The 17,768-nt window shown below is 37.8% G+C and overlaps 2 protein-coding genes across 5 annotated transcripts; one reads left to right on the forward strand and one right to left on the reverse strand.

Annotated features, from left to right (window-relative positions):
- Positions 1-1,826: 1,826 nt before the first annotated feature.
- Positions 1,827-6,648, reverse strand: LOC121889728 (Fc receptor-like protein 5). 4 transcript variants are annotated; one of them, XR_006093609.1, is made up of 5 exons: positions 6,032-6,152; positions 5,443-5,706; positions 4,418-4,660; positions 2,922-3,675; positions 1,827-2,138 (listed from the first exon to the last, which is right to left on the reverse strand). XR_006093609.1 is itself a non-coding variant. In XM_042401923.1 (5 exons), the coding sequence occupies exons 1-5, from the start codon at positions 6,212-6,214 to the stop codon at positions 3,503-3,505; spliced, it is 756 nt and encodes a 251-aa protein (XP_042257857.1). In that variant the 5' UTR covers positions 6,215-6,648; the 3' UTR covers positions 2,569-3,502. The 4 variants fall into 4 exon arrangements, 3 of the variants coding, with proteins under 3 accessions (XP_042257857.1, XP_042257856.1, XP_042257855.1); XM_042401923.1 differs by lacking the exon at positions 1,827-2,138 and adding an exon at positions 6,184-6,648 and having other exon boundaries at positions 2,569-3,675; positions 6,032-6,076; XM_042401922.1 differs by lacking the exon at positions 1,827-2,138 and having other exon boundaries at positions 2,569-2,989; positions 3,468-3,675.
- Positions 6,649-10,263: 3,615 nt separating this feature from the next.
- On the forward strand, positions 10,264-17,608 carry LOC121890003 (butyrophilin subfamily 3 member A2-like). The gene is made up of 9 exons (XM_042402250.1): positions 10,264-10,284; positions 11,216-11,318; positions 11,639-11,984; positions 13,337-13,749; positions 15,319-15,392; positions 16,351-16,419; positions 16,586-16,708; positions 16,971-17,028; positions 17,421-17,608. The coding sequence occupies exons 1-9, from the start codon at positions 10,264-10,266 to the stop codon at positions 17,606-17,608; spliced, it is 1,395 nt and encodes a 464-aa protein (XP_042258184.1).
- The last annotated feature ends 160 nt before the right edge of the window (positions 17,609-17,768 follow it).

Here is a 17,768-nt window from a genome sequence, read left to right on the forward strand (position 1 = left end):
AAACTATTTCAATTTTTTAATGGCAGCACATAATGACATCTGTTGTCCTCCTCGGTCAAAATTAACCCGGTATCATTTGACTGTTTATAAAGCATGAAGTGAAATGGAAATTTCTCCTGTCAACATTAGGAGCTGTCTCAACACCAATCATAAATGTTACCTCAAAGAACAGCAGCATAGTGGTGTTACGGTGTGAGTCTAAAGGCTGGTATCCAGAGCTTGAGGTGTTTTGGTTGGACGGTGAGGGAAACCTCCTCTCTGCTGGACCTACAGAGACAGTAAGAGGTCCTGATGACCTCTATACTGTCAGCAGCAGAGTGACTGTAGAGAAGAGACACAACAACAACTTCACCTGTAGAGTCCAACAGAACAACATCAACCAGACCAGAGAGACACACGATATTGTTCCAGGCACTATATGACTAAATTTGACTTGACTTTAATGTATGCAAAATGTTACACAGAGCAATGTACTTGAATGTGTTTGTCTGAGTTCTGTTGTTTGCCAAATCACAACAGAAGTTATCTCAGGGCACTTTTCATAGAGAACTGGTCTATATAGTTTGTCCAAGTGGTGTTGCCGTACCTAGCTGCCCAAGATGGTGGACCTGCTAAACTAATTATATTTAGGGATACAGTGGTGATTGTATCCCAGCTAAACCAGGTTATTACAACGTTAGGTGATGTACACTGGCCCAGACTTTTTCTCTATTGACTTACATTGTGAATGAGATGTCTGTAAATTAGCAGATAAAATTTTTTAAGCATCACAACCCCCGAAAAATGACTCAGAATTCGATCAATTTGGTCGGATCACATTTGGAAAGTCTAGAGGAGCTGCACAATTGAATCGTTTTATCCCCATTTAAGTTAGCTGGAGGGCTAAACCAGAAGTTAGCTGTGTAAGCTGTCTCTAGTGAGCATGCTCTCTGGGCGTATGCGACCCATAGAGCATGCAAAGTATGTAATCATCCATAATTTCTTTACAGCAGATTTGCCTTTTTTGGCTTCATGCACCACTGAGCAACTTTCATAGGAATAAATGGATCCCTGCCTCTGATGCTGTATCCAGTTCCCTTCATACATCAATGGGTCTGCCCACTTACTGCCAAAAAGAAAAAACACTTGTGAGCGAGCAGGAGAGCAATGACAGTAATTTTGCACTCGGGGATAATAGCCACATGCTCCTTCGTATTGTATGCGCATTCAAAGCGTGGTTTCTCCTTGCAGGCTACAATATTGCTTATGCAAGCAAAAATATTCTGTGCATGTGTGCTGTGAAACCACTCGCAAAAATAATGTGCGTGTGTGGCTGTTTGAGTTGTGTAAGATCTCCTTTGTGCTTGCAGATTTTGGCTGAGATACACCATCATACGAGTGTTGGAGTTTCCCCATTGACTGTTGCACTTTCAGAATGATTCAGTGTGAACAGTTCTGTAATACGTCATCAAGGGGTGTTTACAACGCTTCCACAGTCATGTCTGCAGGCTCTCAGGGGGACTGAGAGCAGCTCTGAGTGCAGCTCACTCTCTGCGAGACTGACAGTGAGAGGATCTGTATGCCATCTTAAAGACAATGCAAACTTTACACACATGAAACACACTGTATCGGGGACTGTTTTGCTGTCACCCAATATCAAGGGCAGAAGATGGTATTTGGCCACTAGAAACCTATGAAGGGATGTTGGAATAAAACAGGTTGGCAGACCGGAATATGTGCACAAAAAGTGATATTTATTAAAAATAAAATATCAATGAAACAGAAGCAAAAATGAACCATGGGAAATTCAACAAAAATAACTTCAGTCATAGTCACAAACAAATAAAATCTGCAGCAAGCTGCAAACTACTCTCTTCCCTATTGACCACTGAATGGCTTTTTACCATCTCCTTCTCACCTAACTGGAACATACCACCTGCTCAGGTAAGTATGGGGGTGGGCTTGTTATAAACACTGGATTTTTCTGTTACTGCTGAAAGTCACAGTCTACTATAAGCACACTAATTATTCATAAGTGCCCAAAGTTCAACGAAAATGTAACTTACTACAGAACAGTTTTACCTATCTGTCCACATCTTAGCAATGCCCAGTTCCTCACTGCTAAGAGAACCTGATGATTTCACATATAGATCATAAACCTGTAAACCAGAACAAACTACACATCACAACCGATGTATTCAATTATTTAAAAAAACCTAACAAATTAATGGAAACATTTGAATGAAAATAATGATGATATAACACACAAAACAATGATTATGGTCATTTATGCTTAGCATTAATGATCAACTTGATAGTTACAGCATTAAAACTATTTTTCAGGTGGTGGGTCAGTGAAATAATATATAAAACACATAAAAATAGCCTAAATCTTAACTCAACCGTTCTCCACATAGTCTACACCCAGATGTTGTTTTATCGCTTTTTTTATAATACGAACATTGTTTTCATCATAAAAAAAGATGATCTGCAGCAGTTCATATAAACCAGTAGCACTTCCCACAGGCAATCAGACAAGTTTTAACCCAATTTATATCCTATATTTATATTTTTAAACAGTATATTTATCTATATTCCCTGTTACATTATTCTGTTATGCTGCTATAAACATAGGACTTTTAACACAGCAAGTTTTGCACTGTTCACTCTTTATTGAACAAACTGTATTAACCTGTACAATCAGTATACACCTTTATTATTATATATTTGTTTTATTTTGTATTTAATTGCTTTTAAACTTCTTAACCTGTGCCATTCCAGATAGTTATTTTATTTCTCCTTTTTAATATAAACGGTAATGTAAACAGACTATGAAGTAAGAATTTCATTGTAATGTGTAACCTGCTGCTTTGTGTGTTTGACAATAAAGTCTTTGAATCTTGTATATTTAACACCTTAATTTATGCCCAGCTTTGTCTTACCTTGTAAGTTTCTCTAAATTATGCAGCTTCATCTTAGAAGCTCAAATTATCACCTGAATCTGCAGCATCTAAAACAAAACACAGATAAAGATATAAGTCACGCCTTTTCAAAATAGTTCACATGTCTGCCTACTACCTCTGTGGTTTTCAACCTTTTATTTTAACCTCTTCAGCCAATGTACAAATATACATGCATATGAAGCAAGTCTAACAGCTTATGTAGCTAATTTGCTTGATGAAAGCCGCCACAGTGTTTCGTACGTGCTCATAAAACTTACTGGTACACAATTAGGCAATCCTACCAACCAATAAACATATAAGAACTATACACGAGAAATAAAATGAAAAAATAAACAAAACACCATAATAGTGTATTTAAAGTGTGATGGTTCACCAGGAACAGAAGAGACAATGCATGCTTACTGCCCTCATGTTAACTCTGCTGAAGGGACGTCAAACCCAAATCGCTTAATCATGTTTCCTAATTCATTAACATTGTGACCAAACTATCTTACAAGATAAAAATCATTCCAGCATCATCCTTACTTTGGCAGCTACCTTTACATGTGAGCAGGTATCTGTTATTTTAATGTAACTTTGAGTTTCCCACAGTGAAGTAGTCCCACCAGCAGCAACAGCAGAGCCACCATCAAAATGGTGAACACAGTCCTTAAGACGAGGTAAATATGATAGGACTGATCTGAGGTGTCGTCTGAGGAAGAGCACTGAGTATCTTTGTGATGTGCTGCAAAGACTGTAAGAAAAAAAACAAAACGTTATTGATCCCTGGAGGGGAAAGTCACGTCACATCATGTGACACATTAAACATTTATTTAAACAATTAAACGTATTTACAGATATAAACAATCTGGAAATACAGTGCTGCTTAAAAGTTTGTGAACCCTTTAGAATTTTCTGTATTTCTGCATAAATATGACCTAAACCATGATCAGATATTTACCTAAAACTAGGTAAAGTGAAGCCAATTAAACAAATGAGACAAACAAAATTAATTTTTTTCATCTTTTTCATGTATTTATTGAGGAAAATTATCCAATCTTACATATTTGTATGAGGCAAAAGTATGTGAACTCTTGCTTTCAGTAACTGGTGTGACCTCCTTTTGCAGGAATAACTTCAACCAAGCATTTCTGGTAATTGTTTATCAGCTCTGCAGATTGGCTCAGAGGAATTTTAGCCCATTGTCCTTATAGAACAGTCTCAACTTCTTTGCATGAACTGCCTACTTCAGGTCCTTCCACAGCATTTCTTTAGGATTAAGATCAGGACTTTGACTTAACTGTCCCAAAACATTATCTTTCTTCTGCTTTAACCATTCTTTGGTAGAATGACTTGTGTTTTTAGGGTCGTTGTCTTACTGCATGACACACTTTAATCACTTCTCATAAGTAAGGTTACCATTACCATGTACTATCTGGTCATACAACCATTAAAATATCATCTTTATTTTGTTTTGATACACTCTTGTGTCTCACCTCTGACAGCCAACCAGCTCTCTGGTGATGTTCCAACATCAGAGGTGCACTTGTAGAGTCCTTTATCAGACATGGAAACATTGTTAATGGTCATCTCTGCTGCTGCAGTGCTCTTCATGAGGACGCCATCTTTGTAGAAATCAGCTCGGAGGTTGGCGGAGTTTGCCTTGTTTCTGCAGCGCAGAGTCACATCGTCTCCCTCCATCACAGGACGGACGGGACTCTCCAGGATCACAGAACCAGCTGAACAACATATTGAAAAACACTAAAAATATGTTTTATGTACAACGTTGCAGTAACACAGTAGAAAATTGGGAAAAATTGAGACTGGAGTGAAAAAAAATCACATCCAATACCATTACCTTGATATCAAATTAAATTTTAGTCATATCGCACCATCTTTTGCTTACTGCAAATTCAAGCTCTTCACTGAATGCAATGCGTTTCAGATTTAGACAGAACAAAACAGAAAAATTACACACATATATATACATACATATACATATACACACACACACACACATATATATGTATATATATATATATATAATACTAACCCTAACCCCAGCAGTAGGCAGAGGTTCCCACATATCTGTACCATAGTTAATTTGTGATTTTTATCATAATTAAAGAAATTATTTTAGATTTCACCACAGACAGACTTTCAAACATTGAAAGGTTCTGATTTGACCCTGACTCTGCATGAATGGTTATAAAATGTTAAATGATGAAGTTTAGCCATCTACTCTCTTAATAAGGAGCATATTGGCAACATGGGACATAGACGATGGCTCATTGTTCAATGTTCTTCCCTTATACAGATTCCATGATTTTGAAAAATATACATTCAATAAAATCTACCAAATTTACAGTAAACCTGATCATCTTGAACATGTTGATCTGAGAACAAATGATTTTATACATTATGTCGTTATGCCATATTGGACATACTGGGTGAGAAACAGATAATTACCAGTTGAAAATGCATATGTAGCGGTTTCAGAAACACAGTAAATATACTGTACCAGCGACAGTGATGTTGACACTGTTGCTTCTCTCTCCTCCATCAGTCTCACACCAGTATTCTCCACTTTCTTCAGGATAGGCTCTATCAAGGGTGCAGAAGGACCCTGTTGACGTCCTCTTAATAACACATGCTGGTGTAAATCCCTCAGTATTCTTGATCACTCTCAACTGAGTCGAGTCATTAAACCCAACACAGTCGAGAGAAACTGAGTCAAACTGAAAGTGCTGCAGTCTGTTTGGAGTGATACGAAGAAAAGCTGCATCTGAAACCGAAAAGTAATTTTTATTTAAGAAGTGTCCGATGAAACATCCAGAACTGGATCAAAACAAATGATTGTAGGTGCGTCCACCTTGTGACAGAAACTGTTTAAATTAGTTCACTTTGCAAGATTCATTCAAGTTTTCACTAGCAACATGGACATTAATTAATTAGTGATTGAACCTATCACAAAATACATTAAACAAAATTTTAGGAACCTAAATTACATCATAGATTCAAAAGATTCATGTCAACCTTCTACCTTGATACTTTAGAGGGAGAGAGTGATGCAAAAAAATAATCTTTAGGATTTTGTATTTGTTACTTACCACTTTCCTGAACTTGCGTCCCCAGCTGAATGATTTCAAGCATCACTGGATGAACAAAGGAACAGAGTTGTACATCAGACATAAATATTTTGATGAACAGGATTATGAAAAACGTATAAAAAGAGAAGAAATCATGACAGGTGAGTACTCACACAGTCTGAAGCAGAGAGCTGTGACCTCCATGCTGTCTTGCTGCTGACTGTCTGAGCGTCAGACTGAATGCAGCTTAATTATAATGTAGGTCAGAACTTCCTCTTCCTGTGGTTTGACAGTCGTTGAGTTATAGACTCTCAGTCAAGAGGGGTCGAACATCCCTGACTTTCTGATTGGTTCAAGTATCCCTAAAGTTAGTATAACCTTTGCCCTGTGGACAGTAAAGGTGATCTTTTTTACTTTTTTGCCCCTGTTGCTTGAAGAGTCTCTGCACATCATTGCTTCAGGAAACCTAGAAAGTAATCTGGTCAGTGCTCTCCAATGTTATATGTAAATATACCCAGTAAATTCAAATCCTTTAATTAGGTAAAAGGAACAGTTCTTCAATTAAGTAAAACTGCTGCATTCAACATGACTATGGATAAGATACGCTTTGAAGAGACATTCAGGGTTGGTCACTAGACTTTGTCACCATACTATATGTCCTGGAATAATATAAATTTAGCTCAATAAAGTAAGGAAATTTGTGTTTGGTAGATTATTTCTTTGTTGTAACAATACTTCTTGGCAATAAATCTGATGCTGTTGGAAAGCCTGTTTATTTCCCTTCTAAATGGTGCCACATTTGTGAGGAACATGCATTTGTGGGATGAGCAGCAGAGCTGAGTATGTGGGTTGCACCCATGAAAAATTTTGCCAAATCTTCTCTGCCAATGCCAAACAGCTTATTTTGCTGTTGCTATTGACTCTTGTTTTGAGCTTCTGGTACCCCCAGGTATGAGCATGAGCCCTGCTACAGTGATCAATAGGTGTCTGCTCCAAGAATTGGCATGCCATGTTTGACTGATCTGGATAGGGCCCGTGCGATAAGGCAACTTCAAGCTGGTGTTCTGCAAGTTGTGGCATTATTTGGAGTGAGTCCTAGTACTATCTCCAAAGTGAAGGCCAAGTTCCATATAACGGGGAATGTCAGAGACAGGCCGTGAAGTGGGCATCCCAAGAAGACAACGTCCCAAGAAGACCGTTTCCTCACCCTGTCAGCACTTAGGTACCGTAGGCTGTTTTCTACAGATTTGCAGTCAAGGTTTGCAGGACGATATGGCTGATGGCTCCCTGCCCAGACAATCTGGAACAGACTGCACGCAGTCAGTCTTTGGTCTCATAGGGCTGCCAGGCTGCCATGACTGCCCTTCACCATCAGGCCCGTTTGCGCTGGTGTCGGCAACATGTGCATTGGAACCTGAACATGTGGAGGAACGTTATGTTCAGCAGAGTCCAAATTCTGCCTACAGCAGTTGGATCATAGAGTCAAAGTGTGGAGAAGACATGGAGAACGCTATGCTGATTGCTGCACCAGTAGAGTAACATCTTTTTGTGGAGGCACTGTGATCGTGTGGGGCAGCATCTCCCTCACAGGGAAAAATGAGGCTTGTCATCATTGGAGGCAATCCCAATGCAGAGAGATATCGAGATGAGATTCTGCAACCAGTGGAAATCCCATATCTTCACAGTCTGGGACTGAACTCTATCCTCCAAGATGACAACACTCACCCCCACAGAGCAGGGTTTATCAGAGACTATCTCCAGTATTTGGGAGTGGAGAGGATGGAATGGCCTGCCAGCAGTCCTGACCTCAACCCCATTGAATACTTGTGGGATCAGCTTGGGCGTGCTGTTCGTGCCAGAGTGACCAACACAACCATGTTGGCTGACTTGCAACAAATGCTGGTTGAAGAATGGGATGCCATCCCATAGCAGTGTGTGACCAGGCTGGTGACCAGCATGAGGAGGAGGTGCCAGGCTGTTGTGGCTGTGTATGGTTCTTCCACACACTACTGAGGCTCCTGTTTGTTAAATGAAGAAATTGTTTAATTGCCAATATATCTTGTTTCTTCAAACTTCAATCATCCAATCCACCAAACACCAAACAAGAGTCAATGGCAGAATAAGCTGTTTGGCATTGGCAGAGAAGATTTGGCAAATTTTTTATTGGCGCAACCCACATACTCAGCTCTGCTGCTCATCCCACAAATGCATGTTCCTTACAAATATGGCACCATTTAAAAGGGAAATAAACAGGCTTTCCATCGGTATAAGATTTATTGCCATTGTTACAAAAAAGAAATGATCTACCAAACACAAATTTCCTTATTTTTTGTGCTAAGTTTATTAAATCACTAAGGGAACTGCTTTAACAACTTATGGTGTCCCTGTAGACTGTGAGCCTGTCAAATCAAAGAGTAAATAAAAGAGACGAGAGTTATCAATGCGTCTTCCATGCTTAAACCTGCAGTGCGCAACTTTAACATATAAATGAATGTCCGTTACATTCAAGCCCTTGCCAATGATTAAAGCTTCATTTATACCCTTGAGCGGACGTGTATATGGACAGCTGTGGACACCATGGACAGGTAGTTATTCTGTTTATATTACTTTTTGGGGTCCACTTGGAGGACACGCTCCATGCGCAGTAGATTAGCTTCTACAGGAACACAGTGTTGTGACCGCATGGACTAGAGCTGACAGTTCTGTGCGGACACAACAAATTGCAGGTACACGGATGTCCACACAGAGCCTACGTGCACACCCTCTGATGACGAAATTTACATCACGTGGATGCTAGCGGACTCTCCTGGACTCCCGGATGCGGAAAAAGACAACTAGCACTACAAAAAATGTAGTGATAATCTAAATCTAAAACTCATTGGGGCAGTGTCACACTGGCCACAGTGCTGCTGCAGATGCACCTTTATGACTACTGAATGTTTCACTTTGCAGACACAAATCTCATTCTTTGGATGTTTCTATTTAAATGGGTAATGTCTGTCCTATTCTCTCACTTTATAGAAATGCCTGATACTGTATATGTAACAAAAATGTCTAGCAGAAATAAAATAGCAGACCTAACATTTATCAAATGAACACTCCTCTTTTCCATCATCGCTAAGATAAATGATGGTTTTGATTGCAGCTGTATTATTTCATATTAGTGATCAGTTACCAGGCAACAAGCTCAAAGTTCAGCTGCTCACAAACATACTCAAAGTGAAACTGAGCTTAGAAAAGCAGAACCAATCACCATATTGTTTTTTATGTTTGACTCATTTATATGTTTCTAGATTTGGCCTGTGATTAAGAGCAAAGTCATTTGTAAATCTCAAATTCAATTTACTTTGTACCATTTTAATTTAAATTGTGGAATACTGTTTACTAATTATGTCGCTAACATGAGGGCTTTCTCATTAATGTGGTTTTAATGGTGACTTTGTTGCTGTTGGTCCACAATAAAAACAATACTGTGGAGGAAGTGGACTATTGGAGAAAATACTATATTATTATATTAACACTTTGATGAACATTAATCCAGTGTAGAAGTGTATTCAGTTGATCAACTTTGTCCTTAAAAGAACATGATGCACTCTTGACCTTATCTATTGACCTTTTATAAGCTGTAACTACATTTTTCTGTTTTAAGTAAGATGTCTCACCGAGATGTTTCGCACTTTGTTTGTGTAAATGAAATGAATGTCTCATCTGTTAGGAAAGAGGTTATCTGACGTGCATGATACATGGTGACCCTGATTCTTAAGAAGTGATCATTGGGAAAGAGGAACAAAATGCAAGAACTGGAAGCTGTACAAGACAAGCATAACACCATATATGGAATTTTTATTGACTGTCTTGCAAAACACAGGGGTCTGCTGAAAGAGAAGTGTGACTGCAGACGAGGTACTTATGTTAACGGTTGTGTTGTGTGAGCTGTTCAGTGGGCTTCTCTCTTGTTGCAGAGCTCAGGGAGCCTGTATGCAGACGCTTTAGTGATTTATTAAAGGCAGTTGGACTGCAAAAGAGTACTGTGTCTCTGGTATTTAGTTGCCTTTCTCACCTAACTAGACAAGCTGATATTTCAGAGGCAACGACAATACAATAGTGGGAAAAACACTGATTGGCTACACTTGGAAGTTGAGGAGAAGAAAAGCAGGGCTGTTTCTACCTTGCAACATATGAGCACTGGACAGATAATAAGCCAGAGCAATTTTAGGTCAGGAGCCTATCAATGAATACAGACTTCTAATGAAATGACCGACATCACACAGCAGGTACGTTGTCTTCTGAATTTAATTTAGCTTTTTCAACATGTTTCATCTAACTTCTGTTTTAAAACTCTGTCTCACCTTACGTACAATAACAACTCTGCAGTAATACTCTGTAACAGATTATTAAGTATATTTTAAAACCTTTGTGTGAGAAAAATTGTGACCACACATGAATTTCATGTATTTTAAATATCGAATGATTGTAACTTAGATATTATTATCACATTCAATCAGTCTGACTTTTGGTGTTATTTGAACAGGAAAAGTTTGGGCATCAAACTGGTGGATATTGAAAAGTTTTATCATATTTATAGAGAATACTGAAGACAATCAACTTTGTATCATAGAGAGAACTCTAATGAAGGCTAAAAGATTAAACAAGTCCGACTGTGTCAAAATATTAAAAATTCAGTAAGAAACAGTCTTAACCATGCTGGCAACAAAAGTGAAAGTATAACTCCATTTTAAATGCACTATACATAGATTAGATTGCATATGCTTGTACAGCTACAGAACTATAGGTCCATCTGTATTGTCAAAAGTGAAAGTTTAACTCTATTTCATGGACACATTGCCATTATTTGTAAGTCTTACTTTTATATAAGTAGGAATTAATTATTTTGCCAGTGAAGGTTTGAATTTAAACAAGGGATCAATGAGAAGAGGATATATCAAGTATATATCATGTAGTAGATGGAGGTTATTTTTGTTTTTTCATGTGTTGCAGCCACTAAAAAGGAGGACTTTATTAACTGAAAATGTAGATGGGGTTAGCCAAGTCCACAAAACGGTTGAGATTAAAAAAAAACATATTTAATTTTTAAGCCTACTCAGGAATGACTTTATTTTTGACTGGTTTAGTTATTTTGCCCAAACACCAATTCTAAAGCGTATTTTGCATTTATTGTATCATTGATCTCTGTACAAATTACAGAACTGCAGGGTGCTTCACCAGACAAACAGACCATCCCTTCAATCTCCGCTCAAAATCCTCAGTGTTTTGGTTGTCAGTCTTCTCCTAACACACTCTTGTAAAGGTAACTTTCATGACCATCTATTAAATAATTGTTGATATATTTGGACCAAAGTGGTGAATGACTGAATTGCCTACCTGACCAATATTAATTGCTTGATTTCTTGAGACAAGTCTATACTGTGGCCAACAAAAAACCCCTCCAAAAACATGAAAACCTTTGACACACAAATGCTTCCATGTCAGCAAACCACCTTCTGTCTTTCAGGTGTCCAACTGATGTCAGACACAACACTTTAAATTAAAATAGTTGTAAAGAGATGGACAGATTTATCTTTCTAGCTCTTACTGCAGGAATGAATGAACATTTGTGTTTCTTTCCAGGTCAGTCCCAGTTAATTGGTTCATCTCAGCCAATAGTGGCAACAGTTGGTGATGACGTCATTTTGCCATGTCATCTGGAACCTGCCATGGATGTTGCTGCCATGACACTGGAGTGGACCAGATCTGACTTGGACTCCATATGTGTCCATGTGCAGCGTGCTCATCAGGACTTCATACAAACTATACATCCATCCTACAGGGGACGAACATCACTGTTCACTGATGAGCTGAAGCAGGGAAACATTTCACTGAAACTCTCTAAAGTGAAACTTTCTGATGAGGGAAAATACAAATGTAACATTCCAACACTCAATAAACAATCTTCTGTTGAACTTTTTGTTGGTAAGTAGACAAATTTTTGTACATATTGTACAGTATGTATTTATAGTGCAGTTTGGTGTCGTCTATGCAAAGAAATAAATAATTTTGGTAGGATCAACACAGCTCTCAGTCATTATTGTTCAGAGATGAAAAGAACAACCACAGTCCTTAAACCACAGTTTAAATGAGGGTTAATGGTTTTTATAGATCAGCTCAGTAAATGGATGTTATGGTGAAAGTATTTTCTTAGCTGGTTAATGTAGGTATATATGAGATACAAGAGTTTAACATACACATTATGTGATATGTCATAATCCAGGAAACACATTCAGATACAAACTGACCCTTTGCAAGAACTGTTTATGTCTGTCAAACTTTGTGTTTTAGCACAGCAGTTTACAAAGATAGTAGTGGCAAATGTAACACTTCATTCTTAGCATTTTTTAAATAAATATAATAAAATGGGTCCTTTATGTCAGAAACATGTACAAAGAAGCAGGCTTTTTATTTTTTAATACATGCCCATCAATTTTTTTGTCTGACAATTTTCTGAAGGTTTTTATCAGCAAACTAATCAACACTGACATTTTAATGTCTTCAACTGATTCCTTTTACAATAAACCTAGAAAAGATTTTATATATTACTTGGTAGTTCTTCATAGATAGTTAATGATGCTAACTCATGGCCTTAATGCTAGGTTACTACTGTAATAAGTAAAGCTAGTTAGCCATGGCACGCTGATGTTAGCAGCTTACATTATGACAGACAAATACACTGTTTATTCCATTCCTTACAATTGTGTCCTTGTGTTTTTGGTTTTAGAAAGACTTGATAGTCATAGTTGCTGAGCTATGATTGAACAATAGACACTTTTCACGGCAGACATTTTGACCTTTCAAAGCAGGAGAAGCACAGGTGTAAATGATTAACATTAACAATGGCTCCATTAATTGTCAGAATAGGCCATGTCAGTGAGTGAGCGTGCACAATACTCACCTAAATGTAATGCGGCAATGCATCATTAATAATAATTCCACCTGTGCTTTTCCTGCTTTGACAAGTCAAAACATCTGCCAAAAGGGTCTAACATTGATCTGGGGGAAAGGTTTAGAAGATGGCCATAGTGTTATAGGACTGAATACTGCTATGTCATTGTGGCTCCAAAAGCTCAACAGTTACTGTATTTCTAAACTCCCAGAAAAATCACTCTGACATCAAATACATTCAGGGTTCATGGCTACTAACTTTTTGAATTTCCAGCTTAGCATTGGCAACAGTAAGATATGTGACAACCGATCAGCACTTGATGAACCAACTGTGTTTAATGGTCCAATAGGATCCACAGTTAAGGATTTAAGAAACTGACTGATCATCAGATACAGAGCACACATGCTTTACCATATTAAGTTAGCTTTACAGCTGTGCATCTTTTTTATTTTTTTAATTGGTGATTGTGTTGCTCACCACTGTTTTAAAAATGACTTTTTTTCCTCATCATCAGGTGCTGCCTCCTCACCTGTCATCAGTTTAGCAGGTGTTGACAGAGACAGAGGAGGAGTGGTGTTACAGTGTGAATCTAAAGGCTGGTATCCACAGCCTGAGGTGTTTTGGTTGGATGGTGAGGGAAACCTCCTCTCTGCTGGACCCACAGAGACAGTCAGAGGTCCTGATGACCTCTATACTGTCAGCAGCAAAGGGACTGTAGAGAAGAGACACAACAACAACGTCACCTGTAGAGTCCAACAGAACAACACCAACCAGATCAGAGAGACACACATTATTGTTCCAGGTAAAAATGTTAATTTTTTTTATGATAGTGATGATAGCTGAAGTGCTTATAGTTGGTCCAAATAGCCACACTTTAGCTAGGCTAAAAAGTCTCATCATAGAGAGGGAGGAGACATGATGAGCCCTATCTTACGCCCGGTGCAGAGCAGCACTAAGCACAGCGCAAGTCCCTTTGCTATTTTAAGACCAACGCAGTTCCATTTTCCCATCCAGCGGCCACGTTGTTAAAATAGCAGAGGCACTTGCGCCCATGGGCGTGTTGGTCTAAAAGTAAGGTGTCTTGAGGCAGCAGAGAGTGATTGCGCTATTGACCAACAAAAACCTGGTCTAATGTCAATGGCGCAATGTTTCACTGTTATTTTAAGGGCGCATTACCAGGACAGTAATATGCACCTACAGAGGCAGGCGCACAACATACACTCTGCTTGTTACACACACAGGAAGCGCAGCAGCGCACAAACATGCAAAAGGTAACAAATAAAAGGATTACGATGTGAAAGATTATTAATGTGTATATTAATATATTTTAAACAATACATGTCATAATGCTTAGTCATAATATTTATCAGAATTAACTAATTGCGGTAATGACAGATCAAATTGTTTAATTATTTGACCAAATCGTGGCAATACATGGAGGTATTTAAACAGATGGACAACAACAGATCAGACACAGATTGACTTTCCTGCAGCGTCAATACATGACAACATGAGGAAATAAATGAGGTGAAAACAATAATTAAACTAAAGAAGGAAATAAATCTGCACAGCTTCTAGCTGCTGCCAGCAGCAGGATCAGCACCTTGGAGAGCTGATCAAGTCCTGATAACTGTGTTAATGATTCTTCACATGATTGAAATTAATGATTTAATTTTTGAACAATATTTAACAAATATTCTTTGACATTTTTGAGATTACAGTGATCAGGTTTCCATACTTTCAGCATTTAAAACCCTGCTGATTTGACCTGTTACTCCATGACTGAACAAAACGATTTTACAGAAACCAAAGCTGTAATTAAAAAAAATAAACCTTTTCAAAAACCAAACAAAGATAAATTTGCAACAAATTAATGAACAGGACCTTAAACTGGTGGTCTGGGGCTGACCACAGGAGGGTCCAGGAGCAGCAGTGTGCTCGTTATGGATTGTGTGCTTTAATTTTACACACGAGCAGATCCGTTGCCTCTGCAGAGAAGCGCTCCTTCTAACTAATCGGCAAATGCACCATTATAATAGCAATCCGCCAAGGTGCAAGCGTACCTGGCTCTTAAAGGGAATGGGAGATAACACTGTGATTGGTTTATTGCATGTTATGCCGAAAACACACCCATAATTAATTAAGAGACTAAGGACAACCCCTTTGAACCATGCGCAGCCACCATTTGTCCACCGTTAAAATAGCAGAAGTGGATTTGGACACACCCACAATGCACTTGCGCCATGCGCTTCAGACCATGCGCTTTAGATTGCTAAAATAACGCCCGATATCATTTAAATATGGGGCCACACTTTCTCAAACAGTACCTTTTTATATGAATATCATGTTCCTCTGTGTTTTATCATTTCAGATGATTTCTTTAAGGTCCAGTCTAGTTCTTTTCCTATCATAATTGGTTTGGCTGTTTGCATCGTGATTATTGGCGTACTTGTCTTTTTTGTGTGGAAATGGAGACAAAACAGTAAGTCCCAAATCAATTGCTGTACTTTGTAAATATAAAGTTATTATCACAGACTTTAATGGGAATACTTATATATAAGTTTTAAGTGTGTAAGTTCAATTATATTTGATTAAAATGTCAGTATTTTATGGGTTATGGAGTAAAGAAAAATGTATGTCTATTTTTACATCTGATCAGTAATATTGTCAGATCTCTTATTTTTATAGTTATTCTATCTCCTGTTAGACTGACATCACTTAACCTGCTAAAATGTGAGTAAAAGTATTTATTCTTTAATTCTGCTGCTTTTATTTTTACATAGAGACTGAGAGAAGCCATGTGGATGAAAGTGAAAGAGGAGAAAATGAAAAAAGTAATGACACTGGTCCAAAAGTAGAAAAACATGTAAGTAAATATGCAAAAGTCATTTCCAGTTGAGGAAAAAAGAAACAAGTGCAACTTAGACAAGATGAAGAAATAAAAGTCTGGTCTGAGCAAGAAGATAATAAATATTTACATAAAGAAACAAGACGTGTGGTTTCAAAAGAGGGCGATAACAACAAGACACACGGAGCACACTGATTAATCAGATTACACAGAAAACAATCGGAAACACAATGACTTCACTTAAATAAATCAGGAAGTTAATTGTGAATAAGTTCAGCTTTTCATCTTTATGATTAAGTGACGTGTTAAATTTACTGCTGGCAGGATGAAACACTGCAGAACTCAAAGTTCACTTTGAAAATAATTTGGTTGAAGATTTGTTTGTATTTTCTGACAACTGAATAAACTGGTGAACAAAGTATTACAAATTTTTCTGTTGTGTATAAATTCAAACCTTGAGGTATGCTTTCTTTTTTGTCATGATGTATGTCTTTACTCACATGCCCAAATAAAATCACATCCTGCATCTTGTCTCTTCATCTCTGATCTGAGCAGCAGGGGAGAGAAGAAGCTGAGAGGGAAGTTAAGAGACTGGAGATGGAGCTGGAGATCAAGAACAAGAAGGTTCATCTTATAGTTTAAAGTCACATTCTTAATGTCATCTATAGTGTAGACAAGTCCAGACTGAAACCTGAGTTTTTAATCTGTCACATATTTCAGTTTGTAGTATTAAAGGTTTAAATGTTAATACATGATCATTTCTCTCATCTCGTCTCTCTTAATCCTTCAGGTTGAAAACAAACAAGCTGAATGTGATCTGTTCACGGAGCTGCAGCAGCTCCGTGAAGACAATCAGAGGACAGAGAAAGACCTGCAGACCATGGAGAAGGATCTGGAGACAAAGGAAAAAAAGGTTCATCTCTTCATCTAAATCCTTCTGTATTTATTGAAATGGCTCATCATCTCTGCTGTTTGAGGAAAACTAAATGGATCCATACACCATGTTAACTTTCTTAAACTTACTTCCTCTCAGTAACATGTTGCATATAAAATCCCTTTGATTATATATAAAGTTACTTTTTCTTAGTGGATTTAGTGTAACTGTGTCATCAGGTTGTATAATTACATTCTTTAATATTGTAACCATGTCTCTCTTCATCTCTCCCTCCTCCCAGTTGGAGACAATAAGAACGGCCAAGTATTCTAAGATTGCTGTTTTGGTATGTGCTCATTGTATAAATGTAACAACACACTCTTTGAAGGAAACACCTCGACTCAAAACAAATCCATTATTGTAATATATTCATTATTTTTGCATAATGGTGCCTCCTCACTTTTTATCACCACTAGATTGTGAATGAGGACAAATGTTGACTGGATTCTCTACTGGTCGTTAATGAATATCTTCATGAACCTCATTAACAGATAAAATCTTTATCAGCCCAGAAGAGCAGCAGAGAGAATTTGTATTTTTACAGTTTATTTTGAGGGGAAACAATGTTGTTCAATTAATTGAAATGCAGCCTCTCTACTACATGGATAACTGAGTTTTATTACTTGTTATCCAACAAAAGTCAGATGCTTCTTTCTTTTTTTTTTTTTTGGTTATATGTGTCATTGTATAGTATGTTCAGTCACATGTCTTGATATGATCCAGTTCAGCAGGGAGCAGCGGCAGAGGAAGGAGCAAGCTGAAAAAGCTGAGCAGACACTGAATGATGAGTTGCAGAAACTGAAGGACCAGTTGAAGTCCAAGCAGGAGGAGTTTGAGACCAAGACCAACGAGGTTTATATTTGTACATTTTCCTCATAAGATTTATTCCCAGTCACCAACTTGTTTGGTTTTAGTTCCTCTTCCCTTCCTCTGTTTTGCTTTTTAAAACGTACTGTACGTATGCAAATGACACCAGGCTGCCACAAATCAACCACAATCATTTCTTCATAGTATAACTCAATATTCTACCTGTTAATGT

Source organism: Thunnus maccoyii, chromosome 22 (assembly GCF_910596095.1).
Source record: "Thunnus maccoyii chromosome 22, fThuMac1.1, whole genome shotgun sequence".
NCBI classification, from domain to species: Eukaryota; Metazoa; Chordata; class Actinopteri; order Scombriformes; family Scombridae; genus Thunnus; species Thunnus maccoyii.